The sequence below is a fragment of the Phacochoerus africanus genome, chromosome 4, assembly GCF_016906955.1.
Source record: "Phacochoerus africanus isolate WHEZ1 chromosome 4, ROS_Pafr_v1, whole genome shotgun sequence".
Lineage (NCBI taxonomy): Eukaryota > Metazoa > Chordata > Mammalia > Artiodactyla > Suidae > Phacochoerus > Phacochoerus africanus.
The window spans coordinates 91,317,791-91,340,215 of NC_062547.1; the positions used below are offsets into that span (position 1 = coordinate 91,317,791).

General features: G+C 35.8%; 1 protein-coding gene and 1 non-coding gene across 2 annotated transcripts in view; both read right to left on the reverse strand.

Annotated features, from left to right (window-relative positions):
- Positions 1-259: 259 nt before the first annotated feature.
- Positions 260-22,425, reverse strand: part of TMEM167A (transmembrane protein 167A) — a 33,173-nt gene continuing 11,007 nt past the window's right edge. Inside the window, exons 2-4 of the mRNA XM_047778228.1 lie at positions 20,553-20,662; positions 17,246-17,280; positions 260-4,814 (exon numbers count right to left, since the gene is read on the reverse strand). Coding sequence (XP_047634184.1) covers positions 4,744-4,814; positions 17,246-17,280; positions 20,553-20,662 — 216 coding nt within the window. The 3' untranslated portion in view covers positions 260-4,743. The remainder of the gene's footprint in view (positions 4,815-17,245; positions 17,281-20,552; positions 20,663-22,425) is intronic.
- LOC125126616 (small nucleolar RNA U109) lies at positions 18,382-18,517 on the reverse strand. Its single transcript, XR_007134718.1, has one exon. It is a non-coding gene; the product is annotated as a small nucleolar RNA U109 (small nucleolar RNA).

Sequence of the window (22,425 nt, forward strand, 5' to 3'; positions counted from 1 at the left end):
GCCACAGCTGCAATGTAGGTCACAGCTGTGGCTCGGATTCAATCCCTGGCCTGGGAACTTCCATATGCTGTGGATGCAGCCATAAAACCAAACCAAACCAAACACCTTCCCAAACCATGACCAGCCACGAAATAAAATGCAGGTAAAACCAACAGAAACATTTCTCTGTTCCCATCTTACTCAAAAGGTGGCAATTTCAATTTTTTAACCCCTAAAAAAACTTTCACTCATCTGACAGTAAGACAAAACTAGGAAGCTCTTGAGAGTTCATTTTGATCTTTATTATGCACCGAAGACATGAGCACTAGCCAGAGAGTATGACGACTCTCTGTACTCTCAAAACCATAGGAAATATATTTCTACCTCTCCTCTTTCTTCTGATGAGTGGCATTTCAGATTACCATTGTGGAACTGGTTTAGAGCAAAGTGAAAGAATCCATGGAAGGTGGTATATAAATGACATAATTATGAAGCTATTTTTGGAAGCTGGTAGTAACTTGCTGATGAAGAATAACAAGGCTGTGCAGTATTCACCATACAGCTGTTACTCAGCTGTTTATATTTTGAACATTTGCTGTTATTGGATAACAAAGAAAGTAAAGAGGAGTCTCTAAGAATCTTCCATTCTTGTTTTCAGCTTCCTGTGATCCAGTAACTTCTCAAAGGTTTTGAAGGAGTATACATCCTTATCTATTTGAAAACTTTTCTGTGCACTCAGGAAATGTAGAAATTACAACCACCTTCGTTTTTTTGCACATGTGTGCTTTAACAATCCTGACGGCTTTTGGCATTGACAGAGTATAAGCTAAGAGTTGCTAAAAATATTTGACTGGACTGGTAAGTTACCTTGGCTTTATTCTGCTAGGCAGGCGTCTCTGGAGAGGCTACTCCTGTATTCTTGTCCAAAATAAGGGTGGCATGTATATATTCTACCTTGTTTACAGAAACACCAAGGGAGGATTTTATTTTTTTGAAGGTTTTTTTTTTTTTTTTTTTGGTCAGGCAGGAGGAAACATACTCACCTTCAATTCTGAGGTAGGTAATAGATAGTAACGAGAAAAATAAAGACCCTCCAGGATCTAACCTCCACTTTTCTAGGCTTAGATCTTAAGGCAGTTGACCTTTGAGCAATGTAGGAGTTAGAGGTGCTAACCATCTGTGCATTCCAAAATCCTATATATCCTATAGTCAGCCATCCATAACCATGGTTCATATCCACAGATTCAACCAACTTGGGATCATGCAGTACTGTAGCATTCACCACTGAAAAAGACCAACATATAAGTGGATTTGCACTGGTCAAACTTGTGCTCTTCAAGGCTCAACTGTTCTCCCCAAGCAGCACAAGCTCCTGATGATTCACAATATATCTCTGGTGCCTTTGTAAGTTGCTTTTAAATTCAGCTGAAGCACTGCTTCTCTGGAAGGAGGTTCATATCCCTGATTGTCATCTTTTTATTTTCCTCTAGAATCCTGTCGTTAGCTCAATAATAAATGCTGTTACATTGCACTTCATATAAGTAACTTCCTTTGTCTCATCACTATTAAGAAGCACTAAAGGGAAAAAGTGTATACTTATCTTTCTATCTTCAGTAGTAATATACTGAAACCACTCTATAAATGCCTCCTAAAAACACTGAAATAGGAGTTCTCTTGTGGTGCAGTGGGTTAAGGATCCAGTGTTGTCATTGCAGCAGCTCAAGTCACTGCTGTGGTGCAGGTTTGATCCACATGCCATGGGTGTGACCAAAAAAAGAAAATAGGTAAAATAATAAATACTCAATTCATAAGTGCTAGGTCTTTTTCACAAAACTATGCAGAGATCTGTGCACTTTTGACGTTCTAAAATCTCTTATTTTGTTCCCAGTTAGAACTAGACTGATCCACATTTTACTAACACGATGGAGTCGATTCCACATTACATATGACTACTTTTCCCAGCATATAAAAAGGCTATTTTGAATTTGACCTTTTAAGAACATCTGGGATAATAGTGCCTGGCACAGCAGCATAGGTATTAACAAAATAATGGGCTTGAATCTTAACTTTTTAAGCCACAGAGGGAATTCAACAGACTGTGTGTCCTTTTGATTGACTATCTTTTAAGACCGCTTAGCAAGAAGACAGGCTCCTGCCATTGGCACAGGCAAGGCCAATCAGGAACTAAACATCAGCACAAAACACATGCAGGGAAGATGGAACTAAAAGATTCTGGAGCCAGGAAGGAGATTAGGGAGAGTATTTGAATCTGGCAAGTTGTGGACTTTAGTGTCCACCTTGCCATCTGGCCCTGCTACAAGACTACGTGATGGAGGCAGTCCATCTAATGTTTAAATTGATCCTCAATCCTTTTTTGCACACTCCCACCATGCCAAGACCACAAAAGGAATATGTGAATATTCTGTGGGCTTAAAACTACCTACGCTGCCCTTTGGGTTAGAGAACAGGATTCAGTGGTATGTCTTTGGAAAAAAAATATATTACAGAAAATGTTAATTGCTTTTCTTCAGAGAATCCTGTGTCTTTCTCCACCTCCCAAAGAGCTTGTGTTTCAAAAGGTCAGAATGCCTGGGGTCAAAATAAACTGCCTCCCACTCTGTTTATCATCTACACACAGTAAAAAAAATTTTTATGTGTTACCACAATTTTCCAAAGAAATTCTTTACTTTCCACCTACCTCCTCTGAAATGCCAACTTAAAAGAAATGTCCTAGAACTGATTATCTAGAATTTTCTTCCCTCTTTCATATTAGATTTGTTAGTATATAAAAAAATCAGTTTGACATAGCTTTCAGAAAAGTTTAGTTGGCAGCAGAATTGGACAACAGATGGCCACTTAGAAAGTAAACCCAGAAAGGTGACTTACTTTGTATGTATATGCTGATAAGAGTCCTATTTTTGGGATACCCTGAAAATCCTTGACCTAATACAAAGCCCAAGAGATAAGTGCAGAGTAGGAGAACAATTAGCATAACCAGATTACCTATCTAAAGCAAAATACACCACTTTAAGCCAGCTATAGATAAGACAGAAATGTATAATAAACAAATATATTGACAGCCTACAGCAGCTTTCATCTTCTGCAAAAAAAACAGGCAATGCATAACAAGTTTTTCTTAGACATTTCTTTTTTGTCTTTTTGCCATTTCTTGGGCTGCACCTGTGGCATGTGGAGGTTCCCAGGCTAGGAGCTGCCAGCCTACACCAGAGCCACAGCAACGCAGGATCGGAGCCGCGTCTGCAACCTATACCACAGCTCACAGCAACGCCGGATCGTTAACCCATTGAGCAAGGGCAGGGATCGAACCCGCAACCCCACAGTTCCTAGTCGGATTCGTTAACCACTGCGCCAAGACGGGAACTCCCTCTTAGGCATTTCTTAGAATTCTTTTTAAGTACTTTGTTTTTACAGACAGAACTACCAGTAGGCTCATTTTTTAAATAGTTCTAAACAATTTTTTTTTCTTAAAAAAGGGTGGGGGCAGTTATTCTTTTTACCTTTATGGGGAATTAATAGCTGAGAACAACATCTAATTAATACTAGCTATAGTGGGCAATTTTTAGCTAAGTTTTCTTAGCTTTGAAATTTTAACTGAATTTTGGTTGAAACTTAAGAAATGTTAACCATAAATGTATAACTGCTCTACTGAAAAATTTGTCACATTTCCAGTGTTTCTCTTGCCTCGATGAAAATTACTGAAGGTTTTATCATCAAAGCTCAAAGACATTTATGCCATAGTATATGGATAAGTAGATTTGAAAACTCTTTATCACCACTTAATAAGTTACACAAGATTCCACATCAAGCTGACAGACAAAACATAAACTAGATTTAAAGTGCTGTATTAAATAACAAAAACACACTTTGCATACTGGGGTAATTAAAATGTGGAGGTTTGACACCTTTTAAGAAAGAATGAAAAACACACAGAGGATTATCATTGTATAATTGTTCTGTTTAGCTCTTTTGAACTCTAAGTATGTGGTCTTAGTCTTATTTAGAGGATGAGTTAGCTTCTCATATTTATGCTTAAGACATTTATCCATACTTAACAAGAGTGGTATCAGAGGCTATAACACAGGTATTCCGAATTCTTTTATGTTAAATAGGAACATTTTCTCAATACTACTTTTAAGTCACACCTCATTTATTTTCCTCCTAAGGAACTGCATAGGCTTTTAAAAAATAGTTTAAAGACTTGTAATAAACTAGTTTGCTAAGAGTAGAGGTACTCTGGTTAATGCTCAAAATGGTGTGGCCAGAGGAAAAGCAAGCATTATTAAATATGAATGCAATCCTTACCAACACAAATTGAACCTTTTTTTCTCCCCAGAAAAAAAGCTAGTCCAAAAAAAGGTCTCATTCTCTGAAGATTTATCATTTCCAAATCACAGTGAAAGGAACTTGAGTAATTAATTTTGTTTTCTACTATGTGCCTTAAAGATACCTCACTAAAAACTGGTATCTGACACAAGAGAATGACATATGCAGAATGTAATATTGTAGTGACAGTACTGAGGTTGATTGTTACATACATATTTAAACACTGAGTATTAAATGCTTACATCCTAATTGATATAGAACATTGGTCCAATAACAAAAATAGAGAACAGTAGCTGGAAATTTATCTCATTCAATGTTGAGAGATAAAAGGGTTAACCATCCTTTCCATTATTTTCTGCAGATAAGTCCTTTCTTTCATATTTAAATCTGCTGGCAACTGAATTCTGACATTTTTCCAAGCTACTGTATGAAGAGGATGCTGAAGGCCATCACAACACAGCATACTGCAACATAAGGACTCTTCCGTTCACCTGTTGAAAAAAAGGTAAATATAGTCATGTTGATTAACTGAGTGGCTAGCATAAGGCTATTACTACAAGAGAGGGGCGTAAGAAAATCAATATAAAACTCTTGCCCATGAAGCCCATACATTTGGAGGCAGGGTTGGGCAAAACAAACCACCAGCAAAATAAAAGTATATTGAAGAATGAGCTGAACCATACTGATCTATTTCCATTCATTAAAAAAAAAATTATTCAAGTATAGTTGATTTACAATATTAATTTCTGCTATATAGCAGAATGATTCAGTTATACATATATATATACATATTTTCATATCCTTTATGGTTTATCACAGGATATTGACTATAGTTCCCTGTACTATACAGTAGAACCTTACTGATTATCCTTCCTATATATACTAGTTTGCATCTATCTATTTAGGTCTTCTGCCCATTTTTTCGATTGAGTTGTTTTTATGATATTGAACTTAATGACCTGTTTGTATATTTTGGAAATTAAGCACTTGTCAGTCACATCATTTGCAAACACTTTCTCCCAGTCTGTAGGTTGTCTTTTTGTTTTGTTGATGGTTTGCTTTGCTGTACAAAAGCTTCTAGGTTTGATTAGGTCCCATTTTTTACTTTTATTTCTACTGTTCTGAGAGACTGACCTAAGAAAATACTGGTATGATTTATGTCAGAGAACATTTTACCTATGTTCTCTTCTGGGAGTTTTATGGTATCATGTCTTACATTTTTAGGTCTTTGAGCCATTTTGAGTTTATTTTTTTGCATATGGTATGAGGATGAGTTCTAACTTCACTGCTTTACATGCAGCTTGCTGAAGAGACTGTCTTTTCTCCCACTGCATATTCTTGTCCCCTTTGTTAAAGATTAACTATCCAAAGGAGTGTGAGTTTATTTCTGGGTTCTCTATTCTGTTCCACTGACCCATATGTCTGTTTTTTGCCTGTGTTTTACACATTTTTTTTTTTTTTTAAACTCTAGCTTTGTAGGATTGTTTGTAATCTCAGAGGGTTATGCCTCCTTCTTTGTTCTTTTTCCTAAGGACTGCTTCTAGGTCTTTCATGGTTCCATATAAATTTTAGAATTATCTTACTTCCGTGAAAAATGTCATGGGTAATTTGACAGGGATCAAATTAAATCTATAATGGACTTGGGAAGTATAGCCATTTGAACTGTGTGGCATATGGGAGTTCCCATGCTAGGGGTTGAATCGGAGCTGAAGCTCACAGCCACAGCAGTGCCAGATCTGAGCCACGTCTGAGACCTATACCACAGCTCACGGCAATGTCAGATCCTTAACCCAGAGTGAGGCCAGGGATGGAACCCACATCCTCATGGATACTAGTCAGGTTTGTTCCTGCTAAACCACAATGGGAACGCCTGTATCAAATCTTATATAATAATAATTATTCTGGGAGTTCCCGTCGTGGCGCAGTGGTTAACGAATCTGATTAGGAACCACGAGGTTGCGGGTTCGGTCCCTGCCCTTGCTCAGTGGGTTAACGATCCGGCGTTGCCGTGAGCTGTGGTGTAGGTTGCAGACGCGGCTCGGATCCCGCGTTGCTGTGGCTCTGGCGTAGGCCGGTGGCTACAGCTCCGATTCAACCCCTAGCCTGGGAACCTCCATATGCCGCGGAGCAGCCCAAGAAATAGCAACAACAACAACAACAACAACAAAAGACCAAAAAAAAAAAAATAATAATTATTCTGGGTTAGAGATGTACAACTCAGAACAGCTACTTTTTTTTTTTTGTCTTTTTGCCTTTTCTAGGGCCGCTCCCGCGGCATATGGCATGTGGAGATTCCCAGGCTAGGGGTCTAATTGGAGCCGTGGCCACAAGCCTATGCCAGAGCCACAGCAACGCAGGATCTGAGCTGCGTCTGCAACCTATACCACAGCTCAAGGTAACGCCAGATCCTCGACCCACTGAGCAAGGCCAGGGATCGAACCCGCAACCCCATGGTTCCTAGTCAGATTCATTAACCACTGTGCCACTACGGGAACTCCAAAGAACAGCTACTTCTGTATTAGTCAATTTTCAAGTGTGTTTAAGGAGTATTTGTTTATACTTGCATGAAGTAGACCTGGAGTTGGCTTTTGAAATTGTCTCTCTGTGGAGAGATCCTATGATTGTTGAGTTAATGCATCTTGTTCTTTCCTGTTTCTTTAGTAAGTCTGTACAAACACCAGGCATTTTTATACTGCCTTGAGGGCACTTAATAAAGGAAGAAGGAAGCAGAGTGATGTACTACTTTTGGAATAATCCTGGGCATGTACCTGGTGTTCTTTATAGAGATTGTTTATACTCACCTCACTTGTGTTTTTCTATAATGTTTAAAATAATCTCTCTCCTAATAACTAAGTTCTTCATTTCACTTAGCCAGTTCAAGTAACAACTTCTGGAAAATACCAATCTTGACCACCCTTATCAACTACACTCTTCAGGGTCATTTTCATTTTCAGAGTTTCCTCACTGAGATCACAGTCATACAGTTAGTAAGTTGATATCTTTGCATTTGTTCAGTAAAATATTCACAGAAGACATCACAAACATACAAATAAGCATTTGGTGTTTTCTGGAGTCTTTCTATCCATAGATAATTAATGGACTGCGTTCCAATTAAAAGAAAATCTAGGGAAGTGAGAGAATATAGTGTTTTCACAACACTATTTCAACTGGGAAAAAAAATTTTTTTTGAAACTAAAAAATACCGTGGTTCCTCATCTTTTAGCAATGCCAATTCTTTCAGGGTAAAAAACTCATTATCCAACAAAACAGTAACAACAAAAATCATTCAGATAGAAATTATAGGCAGATTTCAAAAGGAAGCCTGTAATTCTCCTTAGCGCTAGATATTCTTACTATCTAATACAGTCTCCTGCAACACTAAAAGAAGAAATTAATACTGTCATATATTTTCCATCTGCTGGAAATTAATTTTTGAGAAAGTTCTTCTCTTCTTCATCCTCCAACTGAGAATGCTAAAATTTACATATGGGTTTCATTTTCCTGCTTTTAATTTTTTTAAAAGAGACTGCCATGTGGTCGAGCTAAACATCTTTGGTTGAACTTGGGTAAGAATGTTACTTCTTGTCTGGTCTTGGGTCTCTATAAGTGAATGTGAAACAGTTGCTGTAATGTGATGTGTAACATGATAAGATGATCTGGCTGGGCCTTTTCCCATTAAAATTGCATCCTTTCTTTGTGGATACATTCTGTGTCAAGATAAGAGAGGAAGGAGCATGTGGTTGAGAAAACAGAATATCTGCATCAACATTTTCTAAACCACTTTTCCAAAATGAAAAGCTAATGCTTTTCACATAATTGGCAAGAATGAACACTTTAAGTTAACCATTTATCCTATGCTATTCATAGTCAAGAGAGGAAAGTGGAAATTAGTGAGCAAGCAAAAAAAGGGGCATGTTTATTATCAGACATAAAAATAGATAATCTGTGAGATCATTCAAAAAAATAAACCAGATGTGTGAAACTTTAACTACCCTTTCAAGTAATAGTTGTGAACCTGAGTTCGCTAGTGAATGGATCTGTACACTATATAAAATACCTTAATATTTTATTCATGAGTTTGCAACTTAATGTTAGTATTACTCTAATCCAGTATATTCTCTCTTTATTCTCTAAAACTATTTTGCTCTTCCATTATGTTCTCTCACTCTCTCTTCTTAAATTGAAGAACAGTTGCTTTATAATGTTTCAGGCGTGGAGCAAAGTGATTCATGTGTTTATGTTTATATTCATATACTTTTCCACTATAGTTGCTATTACAGAATACTGAATATAGTTCCCTGTGCCATAGACTAGGTCCTATTGTTTATCAGTTTTATATATAGTAATGTGTACCTGTTATTCCCAAATTCCTAATTTATCCCCTCTCTCTCATCCCCTCGGAAACCATTAGTTTGTTTTCAATGCCTGTGAGTGTATCTGTTTTGTAAATAAGTTCATTTGGATCATTTTTTAGAGATTTCACATATAAGTGATTTCATATGCTAGGTGCCTCTGTCTGACTGACTTCACTTAGTATGATAACATCTCAGACATTATTTCATTCTTTTGTATGGGTGAGTAATATTCCACATCTTTGTCCATTCATTTTTCAATGGACATCTAGGTTGCTTCCACATAATGGTTTTTGTAAATAGTGTTGCTATGAACACTGGGGTGCTGGTCTTTCTGACTTGAAAATTTTTGAGTTTTCATCCTTGCCTGACATATGCCCAGGAGTAGAATTGTTGGATCATCTGGTAACTCCACTTACTGTTTTGTAAGTAAACTCCATAGTGTCTTCCATAGTGGCTGTACCAATGTATGTTTCCACCAACAGTGTAGTAGGGTTCCCTTTTCTCTACAACCTCTTCAGCATTTATTATTTGTAGATTTTTTTTGATGATGGCCATTCTGACCAGCATGAATTGATACCTAATTGTAGTTTTGATTTGCATTTCTCTAATAATTAGCAACACTGAGCATCTTTTCATGTGCCTGTTGGCCATCTGTAGGTCTTCTTTGGAGAAATATCTACTTAGGTCTTCTGATTGTTTTTTAATTTTTTTTTTTTTTATATTGAGCTGCATGAGCTGTTTGTGTATTTTGGAGATTCATCTCTTGTCAGTCGCTGCATATGCAAAAGTTTTCTCCCATTCCATAGGTTGTCTTTTTGTTTTGTTTATGGTTTCCTTTGCTGTGTAAAAGCCTTTAAGTTTGGTTAGGGCCTTTTCTAATTTTTTAAAATTATTTATTTATTTATTTATTATTTTTTAAAATAGTTATTTCCCAAATACAATTTTTCTACTGTACAGCATGATGACCCAGTTATACATACATGTACACATTCTATTTTTGCACATTATCATGCTCCATCATAAGTGACTAGACATAGTTACCAGTGCTACACAGCAGGATCTCATTGCTAATTCATTCCAAAGGCAATAGTTTTTATCTATTAACCCTAAGCTCCCCAACCACTCCCACTTCCTCCCCTTCCCCCTTGGCAACCACAAGTCTATTCTGTAAGTCCATGATTTTCTTTTCTGTGGAAAGGTTTAATTGTGCCTTGTATTAGGTTCCAGATATCTTGTTTTTGTTTTTATTTTCATTACTCTAGGAGGTAGATCCAAAATGATATTGCTAGGGTTTATGTCAAAGAGTGGTCTGCCTATGTTTTCCTCTAGGAGTTTTAATAGTATTTGGTCTTACATTTAGGCCTTTAATTCCTTTTGAGTTTATTTTTGTATATGGTCTTAGACAATGTTCTAATTTCTTTCTTTTACATGTAGCTGTCCAGTTTTCCTAGCATTGCTTATTGAAGAGACTGTCTTTTTCCATTGCATATCCTTGCCTTTGTTGTCATAGATAAGTTGATCATAGGTGTGTGGTTTATTTCTGGACTCTATTCTGTTCCATTAGTCTGTGTCTGTTTTTGTGTCAGTACCATACAGTTTTGGTAGTACAGTCTGAAATTAATGAGCATGATTCCTTCTGTTCCATTCTTCTTTCTCAAGATTGGTTATTCTGAGTTTTTGTGTTTTCATACAAATTAAAACATTTTTGATCTAGGTCTGTGAAAAGTGCCATCGGTAATTTGATAGGGCTCGGACTGAATTGGTAGATTGGCTGGATACTATGGTCATTTTAACAACATATATTTTTCCAATTGAAGAATACAATGTATCTTTCCAACTGTTTGTGTCATCTTCAGTTTCTTTCATCTATGTTTTCTGGTTTTCAGAGTATGGGTCTTTTGCTCCTTAGGTTTATTCCTAGGTATATTACACTTTTTGATATGATGGTAAATGGGAAAACTACTAGAGCTCCTCAATAAATTTTGGTAAGGTTGCAGGATAAAACATTATATACAGAAGTGTTATGTTTCTATACACTAAAAATGAGTATCAGAAAGATAAATTAGGAAACAATCCCATTATATTCTTTCCTGGTAGTCTACTTGAGGTTTACTTACCAGCATGGTCCTTGGTTACAGTCAGCCCCCCTCCCCTGGTGACTGGGCTTAAGTAAGCAGTTTGGTGTATATATATATTTTACATCTGCCATTAGCTATCAGGCGTTAGCCACTGATAGTGCTTTTTTGTCTCTTTATCTTTTTCTCTTCTTGGTTACTTCTGAAGGGCTTCTTCTGCTACTCCAGGGTATGTAGCTGTTGAGTATGACTGAATGACAGATAAATTTGTACCACAATCTCTGTAAATCTAGGTTGGGCCTTATTAATGGAAGCACTATTGACAATTTGGGCTAATTCTATTGGGGCAGTCCTATGTATCATAGCATGTTTGCAACTTCCCTGACTTATCCCAGTATATGTCCCTCACTATGGTTGTGACAACCAAAAATGTCTCCAGACATTGCTAAATAACCCCTAATTGAAAAACCACTTATGAAGGTTATAACTGTGCATTACCAAGCTAAGAACAATGATATTCCTTAAAAGAAAGATTCTCATGCTTATCACTGTAAGAAGTAATATGTATGACAAAGAACATGGAGGGACAATTTAACATGTTAAAAGCATACCGAATTACCTTGAAAAAGATGTCTGTTTAAATTGTCAATATATGAGAATAAGGACCATGAAAGGAGTACTTTCTTTTGAAGGTCTTTGTGCTTACACTATTACTTTCTATAGCAAGACATCTGACAGACCAAGAGATTTTACGATCTCATCATAACAAATTTAAAAAGGAGTTCTATAGAATTATTGCTCACAACTTCCACTGTTAATAAGTCTTGCCTACCACTGAAAGCTTGCTGTACCTTTAAAATTATCTCAGTGGCTAACCACACATGTCTTAGAAGATGCTTTAAAGAATTTAAAATTCCTACGATTAATTTTCAGTCCTTGGCTGAGACTAAGTTATAATTACCTTCAGATATATTATATCAATTCTCAACTCTTTTCCGGAAAACTCCTAAGTATTACAAGAATTTAGTTTGTATATTTCAGTATTTTAGTCAATTTTGTTTTCTGTTATGGACTATCTTCTTTCCACATCTCTGAGAAGTGAAAACCAAAATATAACATAATTCTCTAAAAGGAACAGAGCCTATCTAAGGGAGATGAAGAAAATAATAACTGAAATGAAAAATTCCCTGGAAGGAGTCAACAGCAGAATAAATGATAAAGAGGAGTGGATCACACTGAAGAGAAAAAAGAAGAATAAAAAGAAACGAGGACAGTTTAAGAGACCTCTGGGACAACATCAAGCACGCTAACATCATTTTATGGGGGGGGGTCTCAGAAGGAGAAGGTAGGGGCTGATAACATGTTTGAAGATATAATAGGTAAAAACCTCCCTAATTTGGAAAAGGAAAAGACATCCAAGTCCAGGAAGCTTAGAGTACCATATAGGATTAACCTAAAGAGGAATACACTAAGACACACTAATCAAAATGGCCAAAATTGAAGAGGGGATACTGAAAGCAGCAAAGGAAAAGCAACAAATAACATACCAGGGAATTCCTCAAAGGCTATCAGCTGAATTTTCAGCAAAACTGCTGGCCAGGAGGGGGTGGCCGGATATATTTAAAGTGATGAAAGGGAAAAACCTACAACTAAGAATAGTCTACCCAGCAAGGTTATTGTTCAGATTTGATGTTAAGACCAAACACTTTGGAGACAGGCACAAGCTAAAAGACCTCAGCATCATCAAAACAGCTTTATAAGAAATGTGAAAGGAAAGTGAAAAAGGAAAGGCCACAGTGATAAACATGAAAATTATGAAAAAGTTCATCATTTTAAAGGCAAACAAATAACAAAGGTAGGAAATCATACACACACAAAGCTAGTAAGGTTAAAAGAAAAAAGTAGTGAAATCATCAATTTCCACAATAAGTAGTTAAGGAACAGACAAAACAATCAGATGTAAAATTTAATATCAAAACCAGTAATCATGACGGGAGGGGAGTATAAATGAAGGGTTGTTAAAATGCATTTGAAAGTAAGAGATCAGCAACTTAAAACAGTCATGTATATATTGAGATTGCTATATGGAAACCTCTGGTAACCAAAAACCAAATATCTATAATAGATACATACACACAAAAAAGGAGTCTAAACATAACACTAGAGACAGTTATCAAATCACAAGAGAACAGAAGAAAAAGGAACAAAAATACCTACAAAAACAACCCCATGACAATTAATAAAATGGCAATAAAAACATACATATCAATAATTCACATAAATGTAAATGGACTAAATGCTTCAATCAGAAGACACAAGGTAACTGAATGGATACAAAAATAAGACTCATATATGTGCTGCTCCTAAGAGTCTAACTTCAGATTTAAAGACATACAGACTGAAAGTGAAGGAATAGAAAGAGGTATTCCACGTAATTGTAAATCAAAAGAAAGCTGGAGTAGCAATACTTATATCAGAAAATATACTTTAAAGACCATTACAAGAGATAAGAACATTACATAATGCTCAAGGGATCAACCCAAGAAGAAAAATTATAAATATATGCACCCAACACAGAAGCACCTAAATACACGAAGGAAATATTAACAGACATAAAGGGAGAAGTTGAGAATAACATAATAGTAGGGGACTTTAACATCCTACTTACATCAATGGACAGATTAGTGCAACAGAAAATCAATAGGGAAACAAGGGCCTTAAATGACATATTTGATCAAATGAACTTAAATAAACATTCCATCTGAATACATTCTCTTCAAAAGCTCATGAAACATTCTCCAGGATAGAGCAAATGCTAGGCCACCAAATAAGCCTCAGTAAATTTAAGAAAACTGAAAATGATATCAAGCCATCTTTCCTAACCACAACATTATGAGACTAGAAATCAACTACAAGAAAAAACTGCAAAAACCACAAACACCATGGAGGCTAAACAATGTTACTAAACAGTCAATGGATCAATGAAAAAAAATCAGAGGAAATAAAAAACCTGGATACAAATGAAAATGAGAACAAAACAATACAAAAATCTATGGGACATAGCAAAAGCAGGTCTAAGAGGGAAGTGTATACTTCTACAAGGTTACCTCAAATGAACAATCTAACCTTATACCTAAAGGAACTAAAAAAGAACAAATAAAACCCAAAGTTAGTATTAGGAAAGAAAGCATAAAGATTAGAGCAGAAATAAATGAAATAGAGATTTTAAAAAAAATAGAAAAGATCAATGAAACTAAAAGCTGTTTCATGGAAAAGATAAAACCGATAAAACATAAACTAGAGAAATAGAGGTCCAAATCAATAAAATCAGCAATGAAATAAGTTACAACTGACAACAAAGAAATACAAAAGACCATAAGAGAGTACTACCCACAGCTATAAGCCAATAATATGGATAGTCTAGAAGAAATGGACAAATTCTTAGAAAGGTATAATCTCTCAAGACCTAAGCAGGGATAAGTAGAAAATATGAACAGACCAATTATCTGTAATGAGGTTGGATCTGTAAGAACAAAACTCCCACCAGAAAACAATAATAGCTCATCAGTGAATTCAGTAAAGTTGCAGGATACAAAGTTAATATATAGAAATCTTTTATATTCTTATACACTAACCATGAAAAGTCAGAAAGAGAAATTAAGGAAACAATCCCATTAACCATTGGATCAAAAATAATAAAATATCTAAGAATAAGCCTACCCAAGGGGGTAAAAGGCCTGTACTCAAAACTAAGATGTATGAAAAAATGTGAAGATGACACAAAGAAATGGAAGGATATACTGTGTTCATGGATTGGAAGAATGAATATTGTTAAAATGACCATAGTACTCAAGGCAATCTCCAAATTCAACACAACCTCTATCAAAATATCAAGGCATTTTTCACAGAAATAGAATAATTTTAAAATTTGTATGGAAACACAAAAGACCCTGAATAGCCAAAACAATCTTAAGAAAGAAGACTGGAATTGGACGAAGCATGCTCCTGGACTTCAGATTATACTACCAAAACAATATGGCACTGGCACAAAAACAGACACAGATCAATGGAATAGAATAGAGAGCCCAGAAATAAACTCACACACTTAGGGTCAATAAGCTATGACTAAGGAGGCAAGAATACACAATGGAGAAAAGACAATCTCTTCAATAAGTGGTACTGGGAAAACTGGACAGCCACATGTAAACGAATGAAATAATAGTGTCTTACATCATATATAAAAATAAATTCAAAATGGACTAAAGACCTAAACATAAGACCAGAAACTGTAAATCTCCTAGAAGAAAACATAGGCGGAACCCTCTTTAACATAAATCAGAGCACTGTTTTTTTTTTTGATTTATTTCCTAAAGCAAATGAAACAAAAGTGAAAGTAAACAAAGGACTGAATTAAACTAAAAAGCTTTGGTACAGGAAAGGAAATCATCAACAAAACAAAACCCCAAAACATTAACCCCATATCAGTAATGTCATTAGCAAATATTTTCTTCCCATTCCAGGGTTAATATTAAAAAAAAATCTATGAACGGCTCATTCAACTCAACATCAAAAACACAAAAAACCCTGGAGTTCCTGTTGTGGTGCAGCAGAAATGAATCCAACTAGGAACCATGAAGCTGTGGGTTTGATCCCTAGCCTCGCTCAGTGGGTTAAGGATCTGGTGTTGCTGTGAGCTGTGATTTATGTAGGTCATATATGTGGCTTGGATCATGCGTGGCTGTGGCATAGGCCAGCAGCTATAGCTCCAATTGGACCCCTATGGGAACCTTCATACGCTGCAGGTGTGGCCCTAAAAAAAAGCAAAAAGCAAAAAACAAACAAACAAAACCCCCCCAAAAAAACCCTATTAAAAAATGGGCAGAGAACTTGAACAGCCATTTTTTCAAAGAAGACATAGAGATGACCAATAGGCAGGTGAAAAGATGCTCAACACCATTACCCAGAGAAATGCAAATTAAAACCACAAGGAGATATCATCTCCCATCTGTCAAAATGGCTATCCTCAAAAAGAACACAACTGTTGCTGAAGATGTGGAGAAAAGGGAACCCTCATACATTTGTTGGTGGGACTGTAAATTGGTGCAGCCACTGTGGACAACATGGATATTCTCAACACAATTAGAAATGGAACTACCATATGACCCAGCAATTCCATACCTGGGTATATACTTGGAAAAGATGAAAACTTTAAGTCAAAAAGATATATATAGATATGAAAAAATGCACTGTAATATTCATAGCAGTATTATTTACAATGGCCCAGATATGGAAGCAACCCAAGTGTCCATCAATAGATGAATAGAGAATTTGTGAGATATATACACAATGGAATACTACTTAGCTATAAAAATCAACGAAATGTTACCATTTGCAACCATGTTGGTGGACTTGAAGGGTATTATGCTAAGTGAAGTAAGTCAGACAAACACTGTATGATATCACTTATATGTAGAATCTAAAAAATAAAACCAACTAGTGAATATGTTGAAAGGGAGGAGACTCATAGATATGGAGAACAAATTTGTGGTTACCAGTGTGGAGAGGGAAGAGGGGAGGGAAAAGACAAGAGTAGGGTGTTAAGAAGTACAAGCTGTTATGTATAACATAAATAAGCTACAAGGAGAAAACAGAGAATATAACCAATATTTTATAATAACTGTAAATGGAGTATAACCTTTAAAATTATGTATCACCATGTTGTACACCTGTGTGTTATATAATACTCCACATCAACTAATCTTCAGTAAAAAAAGAATACTGGTGAATTACAGAAATAGAATACATTTCAATTTATTTACTTACCAATTATTTGAGAGTCTACTATGTGTTGAGCACTGTGTTAAATGCTATCATATACACAGTGGTATGGGACAATAGTATAATACACATTGTTTTCTAACCATAAACACACTTAGGATGCTACTAGTTTTATTATGAAAAGGTAGAAGATATCCACATTTACCTTAACTTTAATTAATTAGATCAAGCTCAAGTATGGCCACATCCATGCAACGTTCATGTTTTCTAAAAGCAACAAATAAGATTCTATGACGTAGCAGAGGGCAATTAGACAGTTGCTCGGCAAACCTTTTATTAAATGGGAAATTCATTCTCAATTATCAAAATGGTATACTTTATATAGAAAGCTATATAAAAGCACATGTGCATAAAACTATACATATTTGTCTGAAATCTCAAAACCAGGAATGCACAGTTTTTGATATGTGAATTAGAGAGATTTTTGTTCTATTTTTCATCTCCCTGCTAATGATGTATTATGAGAGATCTATAAAATCTGGTTTTAAATAGTGTCAGGAAGAATTTAGTGGAACTCTACAAACGATTGCAAAAATGCACAAAATTGGGAAGGGTGCACTTTAAAAACTAACATTGGATTTGTCTGAATCTAAGTAAACTGGCCAAAAATTTACAGATGAACAAGTTGAGAGAGATTATAGATAGATTACTTACCAATTCTAGCGCACTTCCAAAATATACCCAACAATCTGCATAGAATAAAAAAGAAAAAAAGGAGCTACTGACTACTGGGAAAAATAAATTATTCAGTACCATATAGAGGATTTATCATATACTAGCATTTTAACTGGTGATGCTTTGCTTTAAACTAAAATTTATTTGATGCTGAGCCACTACTTATTATACAGAAAAGTAGGACACAATAGCTTATCAACCATCAATGTACAGAAACTGTTAAAAACTGGAACATATGTGGTGTCAGAGGTCAAGCCAAAGTAAATAATATGAGTGGCAAAAATTTGCCCAAGGGTTTACTATTAGAAGATTACTTTAGTCAACCTTAAGTGTTTTACCTTCAAAAGCAGAAAATACATATACGCCTATTTAAATAAATATTAATTTTGAGAATATAGTAAGTTGGTTTTTGATAAAGTGACATTAAAAAATAGCCCTCATACCAATAAAAACTTCTTACTGAATATAGTTCTACATTTAAATGATCTATAACTATGAACTCTAATGATGGTATTTGCATAAGTATATCAATAAATAACGGAGGAATACAAAAACATGAGCCTATATTTCAATATATTCATTTTATTTTAACATATACATTTCAATATATTGAAAATCCTAGTTTAGGGATACTGTATATAAATTTAGCTAAATATGGCATTTAAAACACATATGCTCTGGAAGTAAAAATTAGAATACTATGTCCATTTCAAGCCTATGAATGAATATATTATGAATCAATACACCTTATATGGATATATCACTTACTTTACATGTATTATAAATACTAGCTTAGAAAAAGTCATTCAATGAATAGAGATTATAAATAGTGTTATAAACAGAGTTATAAATAGTGTTACACATGATTACAACTTGAGATGAATTAACATTACTTCTATAGTGAATTAGGGCTGATGCAGGAAAATCATAATACTTAAATTCCAGGGAAATTTACATTACACTTTTTTATCTAAAGAGATGGCTGGCTAATGAATCATTATATTTAAGTGGTTAAGAGTGAAAGAAAATACTGATTTGATTAAGTACTACACATTTTCTTCCTTTGGAGTATATCAGTATATACCTTAAAATGTAAAATAATATTTCTTTGGTTTTTATGTAGGAGAAATATACTACTACTCAACCTCTACTGTAAGGTTGGTAGCCCTGAGAACTCCTTTTTTAATGTAGCATGTTATGGATAGAAGTCCTGCTTCCAAAGGAATGAGGAGCAGACATTTCCACATGCAATCTACTTTCTTCATCAGAGCATCAGGAAAGTACAACTACTCTGATCTACCACTATGTCATCACCGTTTAATAAATACTTAAATTTCTTAACAGACATTACATATGATATTGGAATTTGACACTAATGTTCAGACTGTTTACTAGATTCTATCATATGCTTTAACTATATGTTAATTGTTGGGGATTGCAGAGGAAGGGAAGGAGGAAATAAAGTCATTTGATTGGGTAAAGAGCCTTCAGGCACAGCTAAGCAACAAATACATACATAACTTCAACAAAGGAACAAAGCATTAAATTGAATGCTGAAAACTAAGTGCAATAATAGTTCAGAGGAAAAAGGCGGAATGATGAGAAGCCAATGTCTACAAAGGAAGTGAGGTACTGTCATAAAAACTGATGGACAAATAAATTTCAGTAGGTGAAATCAAATCCCTCAGGCCAACAGACACAGATCATTAGTTTATTGGATGATGATTACCGGTTTTCATTATTCAAAACTGGTTATGGGTTTTACTTATTCCTTTATAGATGTTCAAACAAACCTATGTAATAAAAAGAAAGAGTAACAGCCAAATGATTTAGATAATGGGCTGTTTGAAAAAATGTTAATTATGACCCCCCAAAATATAATGGAGTTGAAGGAAAGGGAATATTTTCTCTTATAGTTGTTGAATATCTACTTCCTGACCTTTTGTAGGAGCTTTTTATTAGTGGAAAAGCAGAGTCTGACTTTGCAGGATCCTAATTTGGTCTTTTTCCAAAACAAAAAAGGCATTGGTGGTAATTAATTATTCCTATGTTAAGTATTCTATTTCATCTTCTTATTTCTTAAAATGTTTAATTAAGTGGGGTACAGGATCTTACCACAAAAGGATTAAGACAATTACTCACAGAAATTAATAAATCTGTACAGCAAGAAAGTTTCAGTTTTCACCACCCAGTCTCTTTTTTTTTAAATATACTTGTTGTGGTTAAACTCAGTATGTACTTCTGTACTGGGAACATGGCATTTTAAAATTTTACATCTGTGTGATACTATATTAAACTCAAAATTTTTGGTGGTATATATTTAAAAAGGATGTGACATACCTAAGACTTTAAGCTAAATAAATTTCTCCAAAGATGTTTGTTTTACGATACAGATGGGAAGCCCCTATGGTTAGAGTAGTCTTGGAGGGAAGAGGGAACACCTATACTATTATTTTTATGGACACAGTGGTTGCAAACTGTTTAATGCTTTCAAAATATGAATACAGGATGTCCCGCTGTGGTGCAATGGGTTAAGAATCCTACTGCAGTGGCTCAGGTCTCTGCAGAGGCACGGGTTGGATCCCCGGCCCACGGCAACATGTTAAAGGATCTGTTATTGCCACAGTTGTGGCATAGGCATAGCTATGACTTGGATTCCATCCCCGCTACCATGGATGAAAAGAAAATAACCAATGAAAATAACAACCAGGAGTTCCCGTCGTGGCACAGTGGTTAACGAATCTGACTAGGAACCATGAGGTTGCGGGTTTGATCCCTGCCCTTGCTCAGTGGGTTAAGGATCTGGCATTGCCATGAGCTGTGGTGTAGGTCGCAGATGCGGCTCAGATCCCGTGTTGCTGTGGCTCTGGCTTAGGCTCGTGGCTACGGCTCCGATTAGACCCCTAGCCTGGGAATCTCCATATGCCGCGGGAGCAGCCCAAGAAATGGCAAAAAGACACACACAAAAAAACAACAACCAATTTTAGAAATTATTCTATTAAAAACTAAGGCCAAACAATCTCAGAAAAAAATTCTAGCACATTCTTTTAAAGTACTGTTTTTTTTTTTAGTCTAAGACATTTCAGGTCACTTCTGATACTTATCTTTTTATGTAAGACTCTATGAATATAAAGCTTTTGGATTTTTAAAAACAGGGAAAAATAATGTAAAAGTTGTTACAAAACTAAATTATATATAGGAATTAAATCATTTGATGACTTTCAATAACTGACATTCAGTGTTTCTAAGAACTAATTTGGGTGATTAGACATTATTAGTAACATACCCAGTTTTATTTCTGTCCAGGAGGCTGGGTGCCAAGGATCGGATATAAGCACAGGTACATATAAGCAGCAAGATTACAGTCAACAGACTCTGAAAGTTGAAAATGGCAGACTACAAAGAGAAAAAGAAAAATTAACATCACAGAAAAAAACTGCACAGGTAAAAAATGTCAGACAATTCCATGTAAAGAATCATACTTTTTTTTCTTTAAAAAGACAAACAGAATGACATGTCCGAGAACACTTTTTAAAAGCAAAATCACAAGGTATTTTTGAGAGCATACTTTCCATTCTTTGGGCTAAGGAATTCCGAAGATGCAACAAGAGTTATAAATTCAAGAACTTAAGACACTACCAAAAATGTTATGAATCCAAAATAGTTCACCAAAGCTGAAACAATAATTAATACAGATGTTCTAGGATCCCAGACACCTACACAAGACATGGAGTATTTAAGCTCTGTAAGTAAGCTGGCTATATGACCTCCAATAAACACTGGCCTCTCTAAATCTGTTTTGCATCAATAGAACTAGGTGGAGAATGGGGAGACAGACTCGATGTTGGCTCAAGTTTCTTTCAATTCTGAAATTCTTTTAGAATAAGAATGCTTTATATATTCAGGCAATCATGTCCCTAATACTCATCTATTAGGTTTTGGTGAATGCAAAGCACTTGCTTGTTTACTGTTGATTCTTTCAAAAAGTTATTAAAATAAAACTTAACACAGGAATATAGGAAATTATTTTCCTTTCCTTTCCAGTCAAAGGAAAAAGGAAGTGGACTTAATATACTCAACATTCAGCTCAAGTGTTATCTTTTTCCAGGAAGTCCTCTTGAACTCATTTGTCTCTTCCCTCCTACTTCATAGAGAACTCTCTTTTCTCTCCACCCCCAATTATTATATATTTATTAAAATACTCATCCCTGAAGAGTAGACATTGTCTACCAACTCTGAATCTCCAGCACCTATGTGCCAGCCACACAGTGGCAGCCCAGTAAGAGATGCTTGAGTAAATAAAACAAATTTTTAAAAGTGCAGAAATACTACGGTATATATAACAATAACATTTCCATTATATACAGGTAGCTAAAATATATCAGTGTCATACAGTAGCCAGTAATATGCTTATTTAGTAAACTTCCAAGTACTTCCTGAGGGGGATCAATATGGTGGAATAGGAGGACTCACATCCCCCAATAAATACATCAAAAACTTACCTCCCCCAACAAATACATCAGAATACATCTACATGTGGAAAAAGACTAATAGAAAATCAACCGAAAATGGGCGGAAGATTTCCTATACAACCAAAGCTGCAAGAAAGATCTCCATGTAACCAGGTAGGACAGGAAAAAGGAAAAAAAAAAGGGATTAGGATGGGACCTGAGCTTCTGGGAGGCATCTGTAAAAGAGAAAAGGTGCACACAGGCAGACCCTTGCACTAGGTAGCTAACCCCCTACCTGCTAGGACAGACAGAGGGACTAGAAAAACCTAGGTTCTACCAGAAGAGCACGCACATGCTGGCCTGCTAACAATCAGGATGGAGAGAGACTGGTATGTGTGGCTGCACCTCACCACACTGCACTCCAAAGTGTGAAATACTTGTAGCAGCTGAGGAGGCCTGGGGGAGGAATCCATGTGGCTGAAAGGAGCCAGCTCTGAGGGTCTGAGGTGTGGTCTGGGTCTAACCACAGAGCATAACATCCCATTGTTAGCACTCCTAAGGCCAGGGTGTTGGGGGACCTTGAGGGGTGGAGGGTCTATGTGGACTTTGTTGGCACCTGGTGGAGGACAGAAAGGCATGTTTCCAGTAGAGAGCTCCTGGGGAGGATTACTCAGGGTTCCAGTTCTGCCCACCCTCCACCTCTACTTG